This window comes from Lissotriton vulgaris, unplaced genomic scaffold (assembly GCF_964263255.1).
Source record: "Lissotriton vulgaris unplaced genomic scaffold, aLisVul1.2 SCAFFOLD_5212, whole genome shotgun sequence".
Classification (NCBI taxonomy): Eukaryota; Metazoa; Chordata; class Amphibia; order Caudata; family Salamandridae; genus Lissotriton; species Lissotriton vulgaris.
The window spans coordinates 65,367-88,432 of record NW_028254640.1 but is presented as its reverse complement, the minus strand read 5'-3'; the positions used below and the strand labels follow the sequence as shown (position 1 = coordinate 88,432).

The following is a 23,066-nucleotide window of genomic DNA, read 5'->3' as shown; positions in this document are numbered from 1 at the left end:
GTTTGCATCACATTGGGTTCACTCAGCCCTTCATCCTTCTGAGGTCGATGAAAAGGGTACCACTGGCTGTCAGGCAGATATACAAACATTTTCGAAAATTAGGAACACATTTTTTGATCCTTATTTTTTTTTCTAGATTTTGGAGCTGTACTCAACCCGATAACGCTGGAAATGCAGAGGATTGCGCCACAGTGGGCTCTACAAAACATTGCGAAGGAGCTTCAAGTCGCTGGAATGATGCCAGATGTGAAAAGAAGAACAAATTCATTTGCGAAAAAGAGGCGGAGGACAGGAAGATGGATTTCACCCCGTGAAATACCGACCCAGACAATGGGTCACTTTTAATTTAGCCCTTTTTTGTTTTAAAAAATCAATAGCTCACATTTACTTACAGCGACTGATTGCACAATTCTCATGGGGCAACAGGGGTGCTTTGTCAAAATCTGAATATAAGTGACGCCTAATTCCCATGTATATGAAAAAGATTTCATTTAACTAGATCTCTAGAATATTTTCATTAGAATTTTGCTTTTTTAGAAACCGTTAATGCAATGAATGGTAAATAGATGAAAACATGTTTAAAATAAAAAAGAAAATACTTTTAAAGGCCAGACCCAGTGATAGTGTAAACTATGAAGAAGAGGGGTGGGAGTTGAAAGAAAAGGCCCATTTCAAGTAAGTTAAATAATTTGAAACATTTATGATTAGAAGATGTTCTTCAAGAAGTATTATTCAAAACAGTGCAGTACAAGAAAGGGTGTTATCTTTGGCGTGGCATTCTTAATAGATAGCTAGAGTGGATGGACTAGGGCCTCATAGGCAATAATTTCACAGTCCTTGAGACTGAAAATTTACTGTAGTTTTGTTACTTTTTAGGTCGAACCTGGGCGGCGCATGCGCTGTTCTGAGAACCATGCTGTATTAAGGAATGGAATTGAAGCCACACACACTCTCCGCCCATATTTTTCTTTGGCTTGTGTCATTGTCCTTCGTAAAGGCTGGCTTCTGATTGGTTAATAGGCTTGTTAGTCCCTCCTTAGCACCGCCTTGTCTTCAGTTGCAACCTCCTATTAGGACTGCCCTTTTTACTTTGGTTGTTACACGGTGCGTCTTTTTTAGTCTGTAAGCACTATTTTCTTTACTGATTTTCGCCTACTGCTGGCAAGTCATGCCTTCCTGCAACATTCAGCAGGCCATGCGCGCTTTCACTTCCCAAGCAGCCCGGGACAATGGCGGGGGATTCTTTGAATAGGTCTCACATTAACAAGCGTTTGAGCTACTGGCATTATAAATGACAATGCCTTTCATTATCGTGTTAATTAGTAAAACAGATAAATAAAAGGCATTGTCATTTACGATGCCTATTGCTTAAACTCTCGCAAAAGCAAGACCTATTGCATTACATATGTTTGTCCCCTTTGTAATGGAGAGGGTTTGTGGACGTCAATGTTACTGCTTCGATTTCCACGTGTAAATTTTGAAATCAGGACCATTTGCTTTTACAAATTCCAGGTTTTACCTCTTCTTGTATTAGAGCATGGAAAACGACTATATTTCATGTCATTTGGAATCAAGCAGAATTCCTGTTGTGACCCAAATTGCATAACAGTGAAGCTTAGAACAAGGCCCGAGTACTTGGCAGTGTGAATAAATTGTTTACTTTGGTGCAATTGGACATTGTCCTCAGTATGTCCATATTCCAGCCATCTTTGTTTGGCCTGTAACTGGGCTGCGTCTCACGCAAATAGGCATAGGTTATAAACTGAGAAATATTTATATAGCCGTTTGACACCAAGAATCAAGTGGGACTGCATTGCCCAGAGTGCTTTGGCCGCCATGTTGAGGAGGAGGAGCCGGACCCTGTAATGGTGCAGGAGAGCCATGAAAGTGCGGGCCGTGCCCCGCAGCGCCAGTCCTTGCCCGTCATTGACAGGGCAGGGTCACCCCCGTGGATCTCCAGCGTAACGCTGACTGTGTACTACCACCTGCTGGGAGATTGAGCCCCATAATGACACACATTTTGCTGTGACTGTACGTTCATCATTTCCAGAGACTCACATAAGTACAGCATCCGAGCGGTAAGCACCCACACTAAATCATCAAGCATACATTTAAAAACATTATAGACACTGTGGGCACATCCCAAACATCTTGACATTTCTCTGACTTTTTGCTGCTGTTTATTTGTTTTCAACAGTTTTTTCCCTGTAACCCTGTGTACTCTTTGGCAACCTGTGGGCATGATGGGAAAAAAAGGCGATAAATAATCTGTCCCCCCTGTTAGACCTGGCACCTTGGCGTGAGTCTCCCTTCCACTTTTTGCTGATGTGCCTCAGATGTTTTGCTGGTTTTAGCTGCTCAGGGCACTGTGCCACAGCCAATCAGTGCCTCAGTGCAAGTGCTCCCTATGAAAAGTGTACATCTAATTTATTTCCATGACTGGCTTATTTGATTTACTGTCAGTCCCCAGTAAAGTGCACCAGGAATGCCAGGGCTTGTAAATACAAATGCTGCTAGTGGGCCTGCAGCACTGGTTGTGCCACCCACAGAAGCAGCCTGGTAAAATGTGTCTAAGGTCTGCCATTGCAGAGCCTGCGTGCAGTCTGGTACTGTCATGCTGACTGCGCAAGTGCACCCACTTGCCAGTCCCTAAACCTTCCCGTAACTTCATATTAGTCACCCCTATGGTAGGCCCACGGGCAGGGTGCATTGTAAGCATACAGTAGGACAAGCCCTGATGTGTGTGGCATGTCCTAATAGTGAATTACAGCCATTTTCGTTTTTCACTATTGTAAGGCTACCTGTTCTCATAGGCCAGAATGGGCTGCTGGAATTATTACACCCTATAATCCCAGCAGGCTCAGTGAACATGGTAAAAAGTCTAGTTTAGTATGCCTGAACTCAGAATAATAAAATACTTCTTTTAGTAAAGTTTATTTTAATATCCTGTGTTTGCAAATGCTACTTTTAGAAAGTTAGCATTTGCTTGCCTGGCCATTTCAGCCCCCCTCTGCTAGGATGTGTATCTGGGGTCTGGTTTCTGTGAGTGACAGGGTTGGGAAATTCCAGGGGACAGTCTGGGCTGCCAGGTGGTGAATAGAGGGATTACCCCCAGTATAGGTGGGAGGAGTGCCCCTTGACTCTGAATAGGGCTGTTCTCTGCCACCTCAATGCTGGTTCCACCTCCTGCGGAGGGTCTGATGTCTCTGCCCTGCACCCTGAAAGAAGTCGGCAGCTTCCTGTAAACAAAGTGCTCCAAAACTGGGTTGAACCAGGCTCAGGCCCCCTGGCCTGCAAAGACAAAAGAAACTGTGTATAAAAGTAGGAGCCCTGCTCCTAAACATTAGATCCTGTTTTGACCACGAAGAACCTCTGCCCGACTAGAAGGACCAGGAGAAGCTGAAGGAGGAAGACTGTCCCTGACCTGGGGGACTGGCCTGCAGTTGGTGCCTTGAAGGAAGGAGAGGAAAAGACCAGAAAGGACTTTGTAGAACTTGTGCCTGATACGATCTCTAAGGGCTTGAATCTGAGTTTGCCCCCTGAACTGAGCCCCAGGACCATTGGGCTCATTGTGCCTTCGCCCGTCTGCTGCTGAGCTGTTGGGTTTTTCTTTCCCCGCCGGAGCCGTGACCTCTGCTGCCTTCGCCCCCTCCTAGGGCCGTGACACCCTGGAGCCTGGCCGCCCCTGCCCGCTGAGAGCCCCGCTCGAGTTCAAGCCGCTCTCTTTACGATGTGCCGGGGTGCCCGCTCCCCTGTCACCTCGCCTGCCACGGAGCGCGCTGTGCGCACCTCACCCCTCCCGCTGGAATCCCCTCCAAGTGCTGCCTCAAGCCACGGCCGGCGCGTACCTTTGAGACGTACGCCTCCGCCCCGCTCCACAGTCTTAAAACCCGCCGGGCCGCGCCACACGATCTAGGCCTCTTGGAATGGTGCGTACTGAGAGCCCTGTGCCGTGCCAGCCCCGCCTTTACAGCCCCCGTCAACCCGAAGGTACGCCGCAAATCTCCTAGTGTACACAAGGAGTACGCCCTGCAGGCCTGAACGACGCCTCGCCCCGGGAGCTGAATCTAGTCCCGGACTGCCCGCACCTCTCCCTGTCATCCCGCTCACCCGCCTCGCACCTCGAGGGGTCTTCGAGCCGGACATCTAAGTGGAGAACCGCCAGCCCCGTCCCAGGCCCGCCCTCACCTGTGGCCGAATCTGAAACGCCTTGGACATTACAAACAAGGTACTGTGACACACGAACACGATCGAGAGTTCCATCGGATCCAGGGTCCGCAACGTTTGTTTTCCCTGTCGTCCTGCACGTGTAAACGGGTCACCCCATTATCGCGAAGCGCGCAGAGACCCACAGTTCACCCTGTTGCCGAATATTGAAGTACTTTGTCATTATTAGATATTGTGGCCTCATTTAACAACGTTATATGGTCTTGTAAGTAAGCCTGCATATGAAGTATATTTTTACATAAAGCCTACGTATGTTTCTACATAAATTACGCCTAGTGTCCATTTGTGGTGGGTCAATTGGGTAACTGTATGTGGTCATAAATGCTTAACTGACTTAGCGCCCTGAGGATTAGCCTTGTCTGCTCGCGCCATGCAACCTAGAGGGTGAGTAGGGGTTATTCTTAACCCCTTCCATGCTCATGACGAGCTCAGCTCATCATGGCATATACCTCTCAGGTGCTCATGACGAGCTGAGCTCGTCATGATCACACCCGTTTTCATTGCTGTCCAGCACAGCAGGGGAAACTCTTAAGCAGTGATGTGGTTAAGGAGTAGTTCCCTTGCCCTGACTAGAGGAGAGGGTCCCTGCTTGTCACAAGTGCATACCTGTGCCAACCAGAGACCCCCAATTCTAACATTGGAGGCAGCAGAAAGGATTTTCGAATTTGCATTTATGATTTATGTGCAGTAACTTATTGATCACCACATAGTGAGTGCAGACCTATAACGCAGCCACAGATCCATTGATTTATTTTTAGTTTTGCTGAGAGATCTCCTATTTTTGAAATTATGCCTCGTCACTCCCTGTTGGAAGGGCAGCCTCTATAATCTCTGGAGTAGATGACCTAGATTGGGGAGAAGAAGGACTTGAAAGCTACAAAGTGGAGCAGTTGAAAGGTTTCTGGTTAAAGTTCAGAGTCTCCCAATCAGGGTGTAGAAATAAATCCCACTTCATCAAGGCGCTGAGGGCCTGGAAGGAGTCAAGGGAACCAGAGAATGCAGTGGTAGTGGACCCACCAGATAGCATTGTTGAGGTGAACAGAGTCCTGTCGTCGGAGGAATTCGCAGACAGGGCCGCAACCAGGGCACATGAAGTAGAGATGGCAAAGTTAAATGGACAGATGGAAATGAAGAAACAGATATTGGCAATGGAGGAGAAAAAAACTCCAAATGGATCATAACATGAGATTGAAGGAGTTGGAGCTGAAAGCTAAAAGTTTGGAAACAACTCCCTCTGGTGGCAGCGCAGCGCCGGTGCAGGTAGAGTCAAGGGTGTACATGCCAAAGAATGTGGTGAAGGAGTATTTTAAATATGTTGACAAAGGGCAGTGGTTTAAGGCCTACGAGGTAGCAAGGTCCTCCCACCGGGTCCCTGAGAGAGATTGGGGAGTGGGGTTGTGGGGGCGGTTCCTTAGCGAGGGGCAGGACACACTCTTAGATTTACCCTCTGAAGTCTATAATTCTTATCCCCACATAAAGGAAGCTTTGATGACCAGGTATGGGTTGACTCCTGAATTGTATAGGCAGAGGTTCAGGGGGTGTACACAGATTCCTGGGAGTACCTATGTGGAGTATGTAACATTTTTCTGCAGAGCACTGGATGGTTGGGTGAAGGGTAGCAAAGTGAATGACTTCCAAGGTCTCTTTGATTTAATTGCATGGGAACACTTGTCCAGTAATTGTTTTCCTGAGCTACGCCAGCACCTGATTGATAACAAGCTGACTAATCCTAGGAAGCTTGCAGAGGAGGCGGACCGCTGGGTCAGCACCAGGGTCCACAAGGGTCAAGTGGGAGACAGCCAAAGGTGGGCAGGGTCCCCAGCAGAAGAGTGGGGGGACAAGGGTAAACAGAAGGGGTTCCAAAAAGGCCCCCAAAGTAATCCCCAAGGGAACCAAGAGAAAGGTTCTCAGCCTCCCCCCACCCCAGAAGCAGACCGGGGCTCGACAGGTAATCCTTTTCAAAAAGGGCCCGTAAAGTGTTTTAGATGTGATGAGGTGGGTCATTTTGCCACTGATCCTAAGTGTCACCTGTTTGGAAAACCAGCACCCACTGGTGCTCCGCCCCGGCAAATAGCCAGTGTTAATTTTGGGGAGGAGGTAGCAGTCCAAGGGGGTGGGGGGACCCTGTTCAGCTGACCCTAGTCTCTTTAGGAGACAGTGAGATGATCCCTGAGAACTACCTGCCCTCCAACACTAAGAAATATGGGCAGGTGGTGACCATCAATGGAAAGAAGGCAGAGGCTCTTAGAGACACACGAGCCAGTGTGACTGTCGTCCGGCAGCACCTGGTGTCTCAAGAGCAGGTTGTACCCCATGCCTACTGCAGGGTTGTCAACGCTGACAACTCTGAGAGCCAGTGTCCAATGGCTCGGGTTCCCTTTGAGTGGGGGGGGTCTCTGGTACTCTTCAGGTTGCTGTGAGAACTTCCATGCCTGTAGACTGTTTGCTAGAGAATGACTTGGAGAGCTCCCCTTGGGAAAAGGTGGAGAAGACACCTCACCTGAGGATGGTGGGTTTACCTGACTGGCTGTGCGTGACCACCCGGTCAATGGCAACCAGTAGGGGTGTTCAAGAGGTCCTGGAGCCTGAGGGAGAGGCCCAGGGACCGGCCTTAGAGGGCGGGTGCAGGAGGCACAGGAAACCGGCCCCTGAAGTTACCACGGCCCAGGAGGAAGCAGACCTTGAGGGGGATGCCCTGGAGCCTACCGGGGAACAGGTAGCTGAACAGGGGTACCTGCCTGAGCTGACCCATTGGCAGCAGGAAGGAGGCCCCTCCAGGGAGGAATTCTGCAGGGAGCAGAAAGAATGCCCTTCTCTCGAGGGTCTGCGGCGGCAGGCTGCAGACCAGGCCAATGGTGATCAGTCCGGTACACATTTCATTTACTGGGAGAATGACCTCCTGTATTCAGAGCCTAAGGTTGCTGAAGCTGGGTCAGCCCGTGCGCTGGTGGTACCCCAGAAGTTCAGAGCCTTCCTACTGCGGCTGGCTCACGATGTACCCTTAGCAGGACATTTGGGGCAGGACAAGACCTATGACAGGCTTGTCACCCACGTTTATTGGCCCCAAATGCACAGGAGCTCAGATGCTCACTGTAGGTCATCTCAAACTTGCCAGGCAAGTGGGAAGAGTGGGAGGAAGCAGAAGGCTCCTCTCCAACCCTTCCCTGTGGTCAGTACACCATTCCAGCGAGTGGGAATTTACATTGTGGGGCCTCTGGGCCCCAAGACAGCCATGGGCAACAGGTTCATCCTGGTCTTGGTGGACCACGCCACCCGATACCCTGAAGCCATCCCTCTGAGTACAGTGACGCCCCCATGGTGGGACGACCACTGATGGGAATTTTCTCCAGAGTAAGATTCTCTCTAGAGGTGGTGTCTGATAGGGGCACCAATTTCATACCCAAGTATATGAAATCCCTTTGGCAAGAGTGTGGTGTTACCTACAAGTTCACCACCCCTTACCACCCCCAAGGAAATGGGTTGGTTGAGAGATTCAACCGAACCCTAAAAGGCATTATTATGGGCCTTGAAGTAACCATGAGGCGTAAGTGGGATGTCCTTTTACCATGCCTTCTCTTTGCATACCGTGAGGTGCCACAGAAGTCTCTAGGGTTCAGCCCCTTTGAGCTTCTGTATGGCCACCCAGTCAGTGGACCTCTGAGTCTGGTTAAGGAAGGCTGGGAGCAATCTCCCAGGAAACCTCCATCAGAATGTATACAGTTACATGCTGGCCTTCAGAAACCAGACTAGGCGATTCAGGCAACTTGCTGAGGCAAATCTGGAAACCAGCCAGGAAGAGATCAAGCGGTGGTACGACCAGAATGCCACTCTGGTAGAGCTTCAACCTGGACAAAAGGTGTGGGTCTTGGCCCCAGTGGAGCCTTGTGCACTTCAGGATAAGTGGACAGGTTAATTTGAGGTTGTGGAGCGCAAGAGTCCTGTCACCTACTTGGTGGACATGCAGTCTCCCTGGAACCCCTTGAGGGTCCTACATGTTAACCGCCTTAAGCCCCACTTGGAGAGGTCCGAAGTGGGCATGCTCATGGCAACCGATGATGGGATGGAAGAGGAGACCGAGCCTCTTCCTGACCTCTTGGTAGCCTCAGAGCGAGATGGGTCAGTGGATGGAGTTAACCTTTCACCCACCCTGACCACTGAGCAACAGAATGACTGCCGCCAACTGCTGGGGCAGTTTTCTGATCTGTTCTCCCTGGTTGCTGGTGTCACAGATTGGTGCGTCCATGATGTAGACAGAGGAGACAGCTTGCTTGTAAAGCACAAAGCTTACAGAGTAACTGACAGGGTCAGAGCCTGCATCAAGGAGGAGGTCTCAAAGATGCTTGCTCTTGGGGTGGTTAAGTCCTCCAGCAGTCCTTGGGTCAGCCCAGTGGTCTTGATCCCAAACGCTGCAACGTCACCTGAACTCCGGTTCTGTGTGGACTACAGAGGACTCAACTCAGTCACCAAGACTGACGTACACCTCATCCCAGAGCTGATGAGCTCATAGATAGGTTAGGGGCTGCCCGGTACCTCAGCACGTTTGATTTGACGTCTGGGTACTGGCAGATCACCTTGACCGATGGGGCCAAAGAGAGGTCCACATTCTCCACACCAGATGGGCATTTCCAGTTCCGGGTTATGCCCTTTGGGATGAAGAATGCCCCTGCCACCTTCCAGAGGTTGGTCAAACAGGTGTTGGTTGGGCTGGCTGAGTTCAGCGCCGCCCACCTGGATGACATCGCAGTGTTCAGTGGTACCTGGAAAGAACACCTGTGCCACCTTTGGGCAGTGTTGGCGGCACTGCGCAAGGCAGGCCTCACGATCAAGGCAAGCAAGTGTCAGATCGGGCAGGGTTCCGTGGTGTACTTGCGACACCAAGTGGGGAGCGGCCAGGTGGCACCTCTCCAGCCCAAGATTGAAACCATCCTGGTTTGGGAACCCCCAAAGACCCAGACAGAGGTGAGGGCGTTTTTCGGACTCACAGGGTACTACAGGAGGTTTGTCAAGGGGTATGGCAGCATTGTTGCACCCTTGACAGAGCTGACTTCTAAGAAGCAGCCCAGGAAAGTGATCTGGACTGACACCTGTCAAAAAGCTTTTGACATCCTGAAGACTGCCATGTGCACGGCGCCCGTGTTCCTGGCTCCTGACTTCTCCAAAGAATTCCTAGTGCAAACAGACGCTTCAGAGCATGGTGTAGGGGCTGTTCTCTCACAGATGACTGAGGAGGGCTGGGACCAACCTGTAGCCTGCAGCAGTAGGAGGTTACTTCCACGGGAACAAAGGTGGAGTGCAATTAAGCGAGAAGCACTTGCTGTGGTCTGGGCATTGAAGAAGCTAAGACTTTACTTGTTTGCGTCTCACTTCCGGGTTCAGACAGATCACAGGCCCCTCAGATGGTTGATGCAAATGAGGGGTGAGAACCCAAAACTGTTGAGGTGGTCCATTTCCCTACATGGTATGGACTTCACGGTAGAACATCGCCCTGGCACAGATCACGCCAATGCTGACGGTCTTATTATTATTATTATGTTTGCACTTGTAGAGCGCACTGCTACCCGGAGGTTTCCTGGCGCTGTGCAACGCTGGGGAACCCGTCCTGGATTTTCCCTGTGTGATGGTCCCTGCTGGGAGTCCCCAAGGTGGAGCCAGGCATCCCCGGCGTTGGAGGGGCCGTTGTGGAGATTAGGCAAGCTAATGCCCTGAGTTGCCGAGTGGGACCCCTGATTAGAGTAGGCACCGAAGCGAGAATTATCGAGTCCGCTGACCCAAGTCCAGAATTTTCCGCCTTAGTGATGAGGAACTCCTTGGGGTAGGGTAGTTCTCCCCACATTTCAGCTGGAGGGGACACGCGTTAGACCTGGCACCTTGGCGTGAGTCTCCCTAACACTTTTTGCTGAAGTGCCTCAGATGTTTTGCTGGTGTTAGCTGCTCAGGGCACTTTGTCACTGCCAAACAGTGCCACAGTGCAAGTGCTCCCTATAAAAAGTGTACATCTAATTGATTTCCATGATTGGCTTATTTGATTTACTGTCAGTCCCCAGTAAAGTGCACCAGGAGTGCCAGGGCTTGTAAATACAAATGCTGCTAGTAGGCCTGCAGCTCAGGTTGTGCCACCCACAGAGCAGCCTCTTAAAATGTGTCTAAGGTCTGCCATTGCAGAGCCTGCGTGCAGTCTGGTACTGTCATGCTGACTGCGCAAGTGCACCCACTTGCCAGTCCCTAAACCTTCCCTTAACTTCATATTAGTCACTCCTATGGTAGGCCCACGGGCAGGGTACATTGTAAGTATAAGGTAGGACAAGCCCTGATGTGTGTGGCATGTCCTAATAGTGAATTACAGCCAGTTTCGTTTTTCACTATTGTAAGGCTACCTGTTCTCATAGGCCAGAATAGGCTGCTGGAATTATTACACCCTATAATCCCAGCAGGCTCAGGGAACATGGTAGAAAGTCAGGTTTATTACGCCTGAACTCATAATAATAAAATACTTATTTTTGTAAAGTTTATTTTAATATCCTGTGTTTGCAAATGCTACTTTTAGAAAGTTAGCATTTGCTTGCCTGACCATTTCAGCCCGCCTCTGCTAGGGTGAGTATCTGCTGTCTGGTTTCTGTGAGTGACAGGTTTGGGGAATTCCAGGGGACAGTCTGGGCTGCGAGGTGGTGAATAGAGGGATTACCCCCAGGATAGGTGGGAGGAGTGCCCCTTGACTCTGAATAGGGCTGAGCTCTGCCACCACAATGCTGGCTCTGCACCCTGAAAGAAGACGGCAGCTTCCTGTAAACAAAGTGCTCCAAAACTAGGTTGAACCAGGCTCAGACCCCTGGCCAGCAAAGACAAAAGAAACTGTGTATAAAAGTAGAAGCCCTGCTCCTAAACATTAGATCCTGTTTTGACTACGAAGAACCTCTGCCCGACTAGAAGGACCAGGAGAAGCTGAAGGAGGAAGACTGTCCCTGACCTGGGGGACTGGCCTGCAGTTGGTGCCTTGAAGGAAGGAGAGGAAAAGACCAGAAAGGACTTTGTAGAACTTGTGCCTGAAACAATATCCAAGGGCTTGAATCTGAGCTTGCCCCCTGAACTGAGTCCCAGGACCATTGGGCTCATTGTGCCTTCGCCCGTCTGCTGCTGAGCTGATGGATTTTCCTTCCCCGCCGGAGCCGTGACCTCTGCTGCCTTCGCCCCCTCCTAGAGCCGTGACACCCTGGAGCCTGGCTGCCCCTGCCCGCTGAGAGCCTCGCTCGAGTTGAAGCCACTCTCTTTTTCGCTGTGCCGGGCTGCCCGTTCCCCTGTCACCTCGCCTGCCACGGAGCTCGCTGTGCGCACCTCACCCCTCCCGCTGGAATCCCTCCAAGTGCTGCCTCGAGCCACGACCGGCACGTACCTGTGAGACATACGCTTCCGCACCGCTGCGCAGTGTTGAAACCTGCTGGGCCACGCGATCTAGGCCTCTCGGTACGGTGCGTACTGAGAGCCCTGTGCCGCGCCAGCCCTGCCTTTACAGCCCCCGTTGACCCAAAGGTACACCGCAAATCTCCTAGCGTACACAAGGAGTACGCCCCGCAGGCCTGAACGACGCCTCGCCCCATGAGCTGCATCTCGTCCCGGACTGCCCGCACCTCTCCCCGTCGTCCCGCTCACCCGCCTCGCACCTCGAGGGGTCTTCGAGCCAGACATCTAAGCCGAGAACCGCCGGCCCTGTCCCGGGCCGGCCCTCACCTGTGGCCGCATCTGAAACGCCTCGGACATTACGAACAAGGTACTGTGACACACAAACTCGATCGCGAGTTCGCATCGGATCCAGGGTCCGCAACGTTTGTTTTCCCTGTCGTCCTGCACCTGTAAACGGGTCGCCCCATCAGCGCGAAGCGCGCAGAGACCCACAGTTCACCTTGTTGACGAATATTGAAGTACTTTGTCATTATTAGATATTGTGGCCACATTTAACAACGCTATATGGTCTTGTAAGTAAGCATGGGCGGAAAATCCGTTACGCTCGCGGATTTTGCGGATTTTCGGGAAATCCGCAATCCGCGAGATTTGCGAATTTCCCGCAAAATCCGCAAATCCGCGAGCAGCGGATTTTGCTCGCGCTGCTCGCACTGTTCGCGTGAGTTCGCGCCCCGCGAATAAATGCAAAATTGCAGAAATACGATCTTAGCAAAACTGAAAGTAACTACTTACCAGGTTCAAAAGTTCAGGCACATCATTAGTAGCCATTTCCTGTAGTGCTTCCTGAGGGGCCCCTCCAGAGTTCAGTTGCCAGTTGAAACTATTATGTGACCCTGCTCTGAACCTCAGAATAGTTACACATATGCCACAAAGGTCCTGAATTACAGCTAAGGGAGACAAGCAGGAGCCAGGCTGGAAGTTAAAATCCATTAATCAGCCCCTAATTCATTATTGTCAGTTGGGGCAGGGCAGGTGTTGTAACTAATTTTGCAACAATGAAAGCACTTAGCAAGTGCAAAAGATCACTAATCAGGGCGCACTAAGGAAGCAGGTGCCAGCTAAAAAAATATTCTGTGACACATTAATCAGCCCCAAATTAATTCAGGTCACTTGAGGCAGGGAAGGTGTGCTTTGCTTTGCCGAAAATAATGTACACTGGACAACCAGAGGGTGTGGTGATGAAACAGAGGGTGGCATGGGTGGGCCAGAGGGTGGCATGAGTAGTCAGAGAGTGGCAGTGGTGACAGAGAGTGGCAGTGATGAAGAAGAGTGTCCCAAACAGGCTGGACACGTAGAAACAACAAGTTCGCAAAACTTGCGACCCGACAGGTAAGTTCGCAAATTGCGAAATTGTAAAAACCCTCGCGAACTGGCAGAAACACGGGCGAACACAAAAAAAAAAAAAATCCGCAAATTCGCGGGAATTCGCGGATTTTGCGGATTGCGAATCCGCAAATCCGCAAAATTCGCGGATTGCCAATCCGCAAAATCCGCTCATGCTTACTTGTAAGTAAGCCTGCATATGAAGTATATTTTTACATAAAGCCTATGTATTTTTCTACATAAATTATGCCTGGTGTCCATTTGGGTTACTGTATGTGGTCATAAATGCTTAACTGACTTAGCGCCCTGAGGATTAGCCTTGTCTGCTCGTGCCACGCAACCTAGAGGGTGAGCAGGGGTTATTCTTAAGGAGTAGTTCCCTTGCCCTGACTAGAGGAGGGGGTCCCTGCTTGTCACAAGTGCATACCAGTGCCAACCAGAGACCCCCAATTCTAACAACCCCCCAAAGTAAAAGGTGTCAGGGGCCCCATCTTTAATGTTAATGAAATACCTTACTGGGGCGATGTGGGCAATAGGGAATCAAATTACGACTGTGGAGGAAACGATAAACTCAGACGGGCTGGGGCTAGCAGCTTCTATAAGTAAGGAGGAAGTGACAGATTTAACAACAACAGAGCCTCCTAAGGCACTACAAGCCCAGAATGGATGTGTTCAAAAAATTCCTGAACATATAATCATTAGTGATCTGGAGTGCGACGCACAGCCTCCAGCGAAACACCCCAGAATATTTTCAAACACAGGCCTGACTAAATCATCTACTGGTTATACAAGAATCTGAAATATATGTCTCTTCGCTTCAGGGACATTGCATCCATGTCTCTTAAGAATGGGTTCCACCTGGATGTTACTCCTAACAGTTGCCCTTGGATACTGAGTGAGCAATGGTCCTCTGATGCTTGAGAAGCATGGCCAACCCATATGTGGGAACGATTACTATCAGTTAGTAAGCAAAGAACTGGAATTAAAAATGTCTAATGTGCAGTAGAGCTGGGAAAGCTGGGATCTTTTTTTAAGACAGTCGTCCATGGAAGCTACAGAGTAGAGGGTTTGTCGAATTGAGAACATCCTAAGTTAAAAGATTGACTGAAGAAAAATGAAGGACTTAGTCGATATTCTGTCTAGTGGGGGAAAAGGTGGAAGATGCAGTGTCATATTGTGCTTTGCACATGTACAGCAAGAGTATTTAGGAAGGGGTGTAGTATGTGCTGAGGCATGATATCTTGGAAAATAGGGCAGAGATGGACATCATTCTGCTTGACAAAAAGACAATTTACTGCACTGATGACTTAAACACAAGAAGCACAAGAAAGGAATCAAGTGAAGTAGAAAGAGAGAGTGAGAAGCAGAAGGAGAAGAATGAAAATAAGGAGTATGAGCACTAGTAAGAGACGAAGGTTAAGAAAATGGAGGAGATGAAGAGATAGAGAGAGAAAGAGAAGGGGGGGAAGAAAACAAGAAAGCTGGAGAAGGAGGAAAGGGAGATGGGGAGTGAGAGCAGGGGGGAATTGATTGAGAGGCGGAAGGAGAAGTCTGAATGTGAGAATGAGGATGGGTAACATATGAATAAAGATTATAGGACAAAGATAGTCTGGTAAGAAACAAAGGAGAAGGAGGAAATTGAAAACAACGGGGGGATAAGAAGGAACAAAAAGTAGAGAGGGAGAAAGAAGAAAGAAAGAGCGCTACATTAAGAAGGACATGGCAAGCGAGGAGAAGGTACATAATACTAAGAAAAAGAGAGCAAGAAAAGAGTGGGGGAAGGCAAATATTGAAGAAAGGATGTGAAATGGATGCAGAATTGAAGGAGGAGGGAAGGGAGAATGTGAAGGATAAAGGGAAGAAGACAGAAAAGTAGAAGAAGCAAAAGGAGGGAGAAAGTTGAGATGGAGGAAAGACAGAAAGAGGAGTATGCAGAACAGGAAAAGGAAAGGAAGGACTACAGAGAAAGAAACCTCTACCCATATAATTACACTATGCTATACATCACTCAATATTTAAACCCACTGAATACATGCCAGAATAATCATGCTCTTTGAGTCTCAAAATTGATATAAGCATTGCTTTGTTTTTTGTTTTTTTTATATATATTTGGTAGAAAGTGAATATGTCATACTAAGATATCATACATTCGTAATTACAAGAACAGGGAAGAAAAACAGAGGAAAGACAGGTCCCATTTATTCATTCATTACTCGCAACATACATCCAATGTCATACTCAGGCACACACACTCCTACATATACAGACACAAATTGGGAAGGTACTAAAAACACATTCAAGTTCCCATTTGTATAATTAAAGTAGAAGAAGCAAAAGGAGGGAGAAAATAGAGTTGGAGGAAAGACAGAAATGGGAATATGCAGAGTAGGAGAAGGAAAGGAAGGAGTCAGTGTAAGCAAAGCAGGAGATGGGTGGAACAATAAGAAAATGGAGCAAAATGAAGGGTGAAGACACAAGATGCTTTCACTACATAACAGAAAGAGACAATCTGCTTGGTTTAGTTCATCAACTTTCATGATTGTGATTATCTGAATAGTAAAGACGGTTGGACCAAGGCCACCTATTGCAGTAATGGTGAAAGGACAGGGTCTGTGAATTATCAAGAAGACATTGAGAGTTAAACTACAGATGAAATCATAAATATGTATTTCCATTTGATACATTTTGTGGTGTGACATGTCATGGTCAAATTCTGTTGCTGTTTATTTTTTAACTTTAAGAAAGCATCAAATTACTCTTAAACATGAGTCATCAGGTTAAGAATTAATTTCATTCTAAACAATTAGTAACTATTTTATTTTGGAATTGGCTGGTCACCAAAGAGATCTCATTCAGAGCATTGATGTGAAACTCCTCTTGCATTTCAAAGTTCATTTTGATGGTAAAGCCATAATGGGGATGTAACCCCCTCATGTAAATACAATAATGTAACTTTCATAAATGATAAATGAAAATCAATTTATCCTCATCTTCTGTTATATATTGTGTACAAGTCTGAACTAAAATGGAAATTTGGCAATTCAAATGTAACAGAATTAAAAATATTTCTCAACCCCTACAGACTTGTGGATATCACTGTTTTAGTGTTGTAATAAAAATAATAAAAATAATAAATGACTGAAAAAAGATACCACCTCCAGTTTTCATCTGTCTCCACTATGGGGTAAGAGGCCTCTGTGTTTCCAATGGGGTCCACTTGAAGCCTGTGACTCGAGAAAATTACCTGATTTGTCTTGAAGGTAAACTCTGACCTGGACATTTATTGAATGTGGGGCAACCTTTCTTAACCTGGAGCACGCAACACTGAGCTCACAACTCTTCTTTTTAACCAACCTGTGATTAGCAAACTAGAATTAAAATAGGCACAAATAATGTTTTGCTCCTTTTAGCACTTGTGCCGCTTAGAAAGTCGGGGGATGATTGTGCTTAATTGTTCCATGATTCCACCATCATGACGCTTGTTCCTACGACGTATGTGTTGTGGTGAAGAGGGCATGTCAGGTGTATTAGAGGTAATCGGAGGATAGCGTATTGTAATGAGTTCTATACTCTCTGTGGTCATGATTCCCAAAAGCTTTTTCCAGATTTGGCTATGAGGAAAACATACATATTGCTCAAGTGCTAATCTGCAGAAGTATTTGCACTTGTTTGTTGACACTGTTCTCTTTGTCAAGCATCTGCCTTTGGTGCATAATGTGTGACTGTGCAAGTGTTGAGGGAGTGAAGAGATAGAACTCAGCTCGCTCCTCGTTCCTGGAAGGAAGGGCTAAAGTTTCCACCTGTGGTTCTGTGAAAACGGACCTTGTCACGTAAGGATATGGTTCCGTCATGATTTTGGTGATGTCGAACCGTATTTAGTGAGTGCGGCTAATATGGAGTGAATTCGTCATGTTAGCTAGCGAGTATATTATGTATTTGGAGATTTCGTTTCGAACATGGGTTCCATTTTGTTTGAGTCTCCATTTTGTCTTGCCATCACGTAGGCCAACGAATGTGGTCGAACGAACGAAGCGGCCTGGCCTTCATGTATTGGTATACATTAACAGGGTCTTGACTCCGAGGTGAATTTCAAGGATCTGATTCCTTCACCTGAAGCTGACCCTGCCGAGTCAATTTCCCTGGTTTGATCGTTGTCTGAGATTGCCAAACACTGTTCAGGACATCGTTAACTTTAGTCTCCTTACACATGCCTTATCTTGCTCGATACCAGACATTGTTTCCTTTTCTATGTTCTTTATTACATGCATTGTGCCTTTCAATTATGGGTTTGTCCGGCTTGTGGAAATTGGATTTGGGACATTCCCAATGATTAACTTTGGGTTGGGACATTGCAATCTGAACTTTTCGTCATGTGATACTTTGTTTGAGAATGTACTCCATTGGTTACATTTTTGCGCAGTGGGAGTGTATGTTTGTAAATGTGAATATTGTGTATAAAAGGAGATGTCTTGCTCTCCAAATTTTAGCAGTCTCCTGAAATACCCCATGCTGTATTTTTAGGATCGCTGTTACTGGCCGCAGCTAATAAACTTGGTCTCTGACGCCACCCAGAAGTATTCCCTGTCTCTGTAACCAAGACAGGTGAATCCGAAGACTTTGGGCGTGCCCCTGGCGCCGTTGGGTTCTAAAAGCCCGGTTCTTCACACCTGGTTCCACTGCATCTCCACTAGGGGAGGATTGAACAGGCACAGGGTCCCTCTGCATAATAATGCAGTAGACACACAACTTTAACAACACTGTTGAAAACGCAAGCCCATACTCTCCGGTGCAGGCCTCCTACTGAAGGTAAATCCCAATTATGAATGTTGTTGGGGAAGAGTGCTTTTTTTGAAATGATATCCCTGGCATCAGACCACTCCACTGACATGTAAAGGTGCTGAACTGAGTAGGCTCAGACTGAATTGTCGAGTCCCTTCAGGTGAGAATTTCAGTTTTTTTGAAGCATTGACTTTGGGATGGATCCAGCACAATCACTTTTATACTGTCAAGAAGCAGTGACACAGCAGGGAATGCTTGTTTCATGATGTTTTACCTCATTTTACAATGACTTGTTAATCAAACTTGAGGCTGCATCCTCAAAATTGCACTATTGTCAATAAGTAGTAATCAGAACAGGTCTTACCATGTATCCTATTGTACACTTAAATGAATAAGCATCAATTGGAATGGAAATGTAGGAGGGAGAGCATGTAAATTCACCCCGAAATAAAAAGCGAAAGAGATTCATTCCTATTATGGGTGTGGGATAGCGAAGAATCTACTCCAAAGGGTAGAGTAGATCTATTTATTAATACTTTAAAAGCCACCTCCTATGCTGTTTTCTCAGGTAGGTCTCCTCAAAGTTCTCTCATTTGGTTTCCAACTACCTATAGCCAATGACATCAGGAATTAAGGAAATGTGGCACCATAGGGTGTAAGTGAGTGTACCAAGAGGTAAGTAGAGATAATAATAAAAATTATCTAATAATTAATAACTAATATAACTTAACTTCCCCTTCATGGAGTGTGAAACCATTAATACAGAGTGCAATATTTCAAAGTGACACAAATGAAGTAAGGAAAATTGACAAGAGAAAAAAATACTTAACAATGAATTGAGGTAATAAAAAGATAATTATTTCTTATGTACAATACAATACATCATGGCTAGTGACATTCATATTGTGCAGAATGTTTAACAAACGGTGAATAAACATGTCTGCTGGAACTGTCAGGTCGATTCCACGGGATCCAGTCGCTGCAACAATGGTTCCACCTCCAAATGTCACCAACACCCTGAATGTATATACACAGGGTGTTCGAGCCATTAGGCGAGGGAGAAAAATAACAAACTAAAATAAAAAACAAGGGAAGGGAAAAGGCTAGGGTCAGCAGGGAAGGGATGCCTGTAACAGAAAACAAGGCATGTATCAAATAAGTGCTTAATGCCACACAGTTCTACTCTCATGAATTCTCGCTAATTATACATAAGTATTTATACCTGAATGATAAGAAAAACCAATCCTTTGATAGTAAACCAACACAGCCCTTCAGTCACAGCCTGTAAGCATATCCTATGAACATAGAAACAGAGGGTGAATGAAGAACCTCACCAAACAGACGCATGCACACTCTACTGGGAACTCGTAACCATTCATATCCCACATACCACAGACTGTTAGAAGGACTCAATGTATAAATGGGGGTCCAAGAATTCCAGAAATAATGTATATTTGATCCAGACAATGTACGAGGAAAACGGCAGTGTGTAGGAAGCAAGAACTACAACACTCCGCTCCCTTCTCTTCAGAGGAACCACAATAATGACCCAAAAGTGTATAAGGCTTATAACAGACAAACGTAGTTGCGACCACCGCTGAATTCTGTTAAGGTGCTCCAAACAATAAAAAGAACAAAGGTCCTCGGAACGTGTAGTTAGCTTCACTACCACGCCCCCGCTCTGTAATACTTCCCCTCAATTGCCAGAAGCGTAACGGTGACACGTAGTTCTCCACACTACAGTGCCCCGCTATTAATACAAACAGTAAAGTACAAGGGTGTACGGTAACACGTGGTTTCGACCGCCACCGTGTTCCGCAACACCCAAAACCAAGATACCTCTTGAAAGTTAGACCCACGCTTACATATTACATTTGCTCGCAATGATAAGCGTAGGCAGAATGCTGGCCGCTACTGGCGGCGGAAGATTAGGTTCAACAATACCTGCGGCTCTGCCCAGACCAAGATCAAGAGCTAGGCGAAGAAGTCTGAGTCCGCACGGAGGGCGTTCCGCACAGCAGAACACCGGAGGTCCCGCTTCAACACGGGAAACAGGCGGCTTCAAGAACAAAGGACTAGCGTGCAGAGCAACCGCTCTCACGCTGAAGACGAACAGGAAACTGAATAACGCGCAACCGGAAGCGCGTCCTTTCCCCTAGATGTACTTCCTGAATGGAGCTCAAGGCTCATGGGACATGTAGTTTCCAGCGTGGCAGGCGCGATAGTCGGTGGATTCTGACAGGAACTACATCTTAACTCATCACAGAGTCCTTGTACCAAACAAATGTTTGTCCTTGCCTAGAAACTTTTGAAGGAAAGGTTAGAGATTCAGCATTTTCTCTTGATAAGTTGGAATGTCTGTCCTCATAAATGACAGGACAATGTGCTGATCTAAACAAACTCCAGGTGTAGACTTGTCCATCACAACTACATTATGTTTTTTCTTTGACATTTTCATAGGTTGAGATGAGACAAGATGAAGCAAGACAAAATGCGATGAGATGGGATGAGATGTGATGAGATGAGCTGATTGATCATTGTGTTGGATTGGAATTTTAAGAATCACCAATTCATCTACAATCCAAAGTGGTCCTTAAGTACTTGTTTAGAGTTATGACTTTCTTTGTCTTTACTTTGATGCCTACCTTTATGGTTTTTCTGTGAACCCACACAGAATCACTCCCATTGGGCCGATTGAGAGTGCGATTGGTACCTGTATGTCTACCATCCAATGAAAGAACATGAGATTTACCTGTTGGCAAGTTGGGAGTAGTAGTTTCCATCTACCAAGCCTACTCATAGTTCTGGCATGGGAAACTAAATTATGCCATATTGGAGCACAGTGATTGAGGGCAAAGGTCTCCATGGAGTCGATCAAGATATGAGGTATTATAAACTTTTAAATGCAGAGGCATATAGCAAACAAGTTTAATTAATCCTTTCTGCACCATGTCGATAACGGAAGTTTCACATGAGTGTTCAACAGGCCTTATCCAAAAAAGTAAAGGACTGAGTGTAACGCTTTAATTTATGCTGAAAAGGGAACTAATGTTTTGAAGAGTGAAGAAGAAGTATCATTCAGGCAGGATCTAAACAGTGGACACAACAAGCCATAAAAATCTTGTGGGAATCCAGTTCCAATCGTAATAAGTAAATAGCGGACAGAAGGTTATGCAGAATAATCAAGTGATAGTTGAGTACATACCAGCAGTGTGAATATACTAACTTAATAGGAAATAACTGGTCAGTTGAGGAAGAGATGAGGGCCCAGGAGAAAAGGCGGAACAGCTGTCTCCCGCATAGACAACTTGATCCTCTTCACCAGTCGAAACAACTCCAGTGGGTAGAGAAAGGGGGATTTATTAAGACTTCAAAAGCCACCCTCTAAGATCTTCTCTCAGCAGGTTTCCTTGGACTTCTCTCAGCAGCATTCCAACTGCCAGCTGTTGATGACATCATCTGGGAATAATGAAAGTGGCAACAGGGGGTATGGGATGCACCAATCAACCAGAGGAGGTAAGTAAAGGTGATAATAAAAATGAACAAATAATAAACAACCATTATTACAGAAATAAGTCACCCAATTTTCACCAGCATTTTTAAGGTCATCCCAAATGAGTACTAATGCGGACCCAGCTTCACACAGGGGTCGGAAACCAACTTTGGCATCTGAAAGAGATAATTTCCTGCAAATCACTCTAATAGCAGGAGATAGGTTTCTTTTTCATCATCCTTTTTCTTTAGATCTGTAGTTGCCAGTTTTCAAAGGTCTATACTTTGCTTTTTGAGTATGTCTGGGATGTAAGATGTTATTAGCCCCACAGGGAACAGCTGCTGATAGTGGATATCAGTCGGAGCAGATGGAGAGAAGGGTCCAGGAGGACAAGGCCTCTCCGGGAAGCACAAATAGCTTCAGGATGTTCCAGGTTCATCCAATTCAACCAATGAGAAGAATGAGAGAAAGGGGAAAAGACAACACCAGGATTTTTCAGGTAATAAGGCAGCTTGTGGAACCTGTGCAGGCTAGAATATGACATTTCATAGAATAACCTGTATTTATAAGGTTCTTCAATACAACCTTTGAGGAAAAATACTGCTTGCTTTCGATTAGGTTCACAAAACACACTGAAGCAATAGCTTTATATATCATTTATATTGAAACAAATGGTTTGGTCAAAGACTCACTCCCACCAAAACATCTGCACTTATGAAAAGTCCAAAAATATAAAACAATAAATTGTAATAAACAAATATTTGAGAAAGTTATTGACCACAGAATGGTGCACCTGCTGCAGCTTTTGTGGCCTAATGGTGAAGTTATGCGCATTCCAAAACCATAGGCTCCATGTTTGAGTACCAGAATAGAAACATTTTCTGTTCTTAACATAGCATGCAGGTGCTTTGTTTGCTGTTTTCCGAGCATCACAAAAAGGGCGAGGACTAGAGCAGAGTGAAGAGGCAGCCGGGACTGCTGGAGAAACAGAGAGGGATGACAGGGCAGAGAAGTGAGAGGTGAAAATAACGAGATAAAACAATTTTAAAAACCAAGAAAAAAGTAAAGTGGATCTGTCTAGAGAGAAAATGGGGAAGCGGATCCATTGTTAGGTGGATGTGAACAAGCAAAAAGCTGTCAAACAAAGTAAAGAGAGTGAGTGACTCAATTGAGCTGACCCACTGGCCCATGCAGTGTGCTGTAGTAGGCAGAAGTAAAATCTGAAGGACCGATTAATAGGGGATTGGATGAAGACCAAAGGCCACTCTATGTATGCCTATGCGTATTTTTTATGTGTGATTTTTGGAGGAAAAGACCAATCTGGCATTTAAAAAGTCCAGACCTAAAAGTGAAGTGCACCCACTACAAATATAAAGCAGCGCCAAGCAACACAATGCGAGGAGGCTCTGCCAAGGCCGACCTGAGGAACCAAAAGCCACTCCATTTATCTCCTTGTGCAATCTCTGTTTTCATCTTTCCAGTCTCTCTCTCTTCCTCTGCTCTTTCTCTGATTGCGTTCTCTCTACCGCCCCCCACCTCCCTCTCTTTCTCTTGAAGCTTCCCCATGCCAGATGCAATAAACCTCGAGGACCCTGGAAAAGTGACAGCAGCACTAGAAGTTTGCTTGTGTGTCGCACATGGAAGCAGTGTTGACAGGCAGCAGCTGCGCTGTGCATACCATGCCTTCATCTCCCTAAACCTCTCCTTTCTATAGAGAGGAGCTTGTGGACCTGGGAAATAAGAGAAGCACACTATATGGCAATTATTAGTCTTCATGCGGTAAGTTACG

General features: G+C 46.7%; 1 protein-coding gene across 1 annotated transcript in view; it reads left to right on the top strand.

Annotated features, from left to right (window-relative positions):
• The window catches only part of LOC147659482 (hepatic lectin-like), a 42,050-nt gene extending 41,736 nt beyond the window's left edge, over positions 1–314 (top strand). The window contains exon 6 of the mRNA XM_086951722.1: positions 137–314. Within this exon, the coding sequence (XP_086807848.1) occupies positions 137–314 (178 nt within the window). The remainder of the gene's footprint in view (positions 1–136) is intronic.
• The last annotated feature ends 22,752 nt before the right edge of the window (positions 315–23,066 follow it).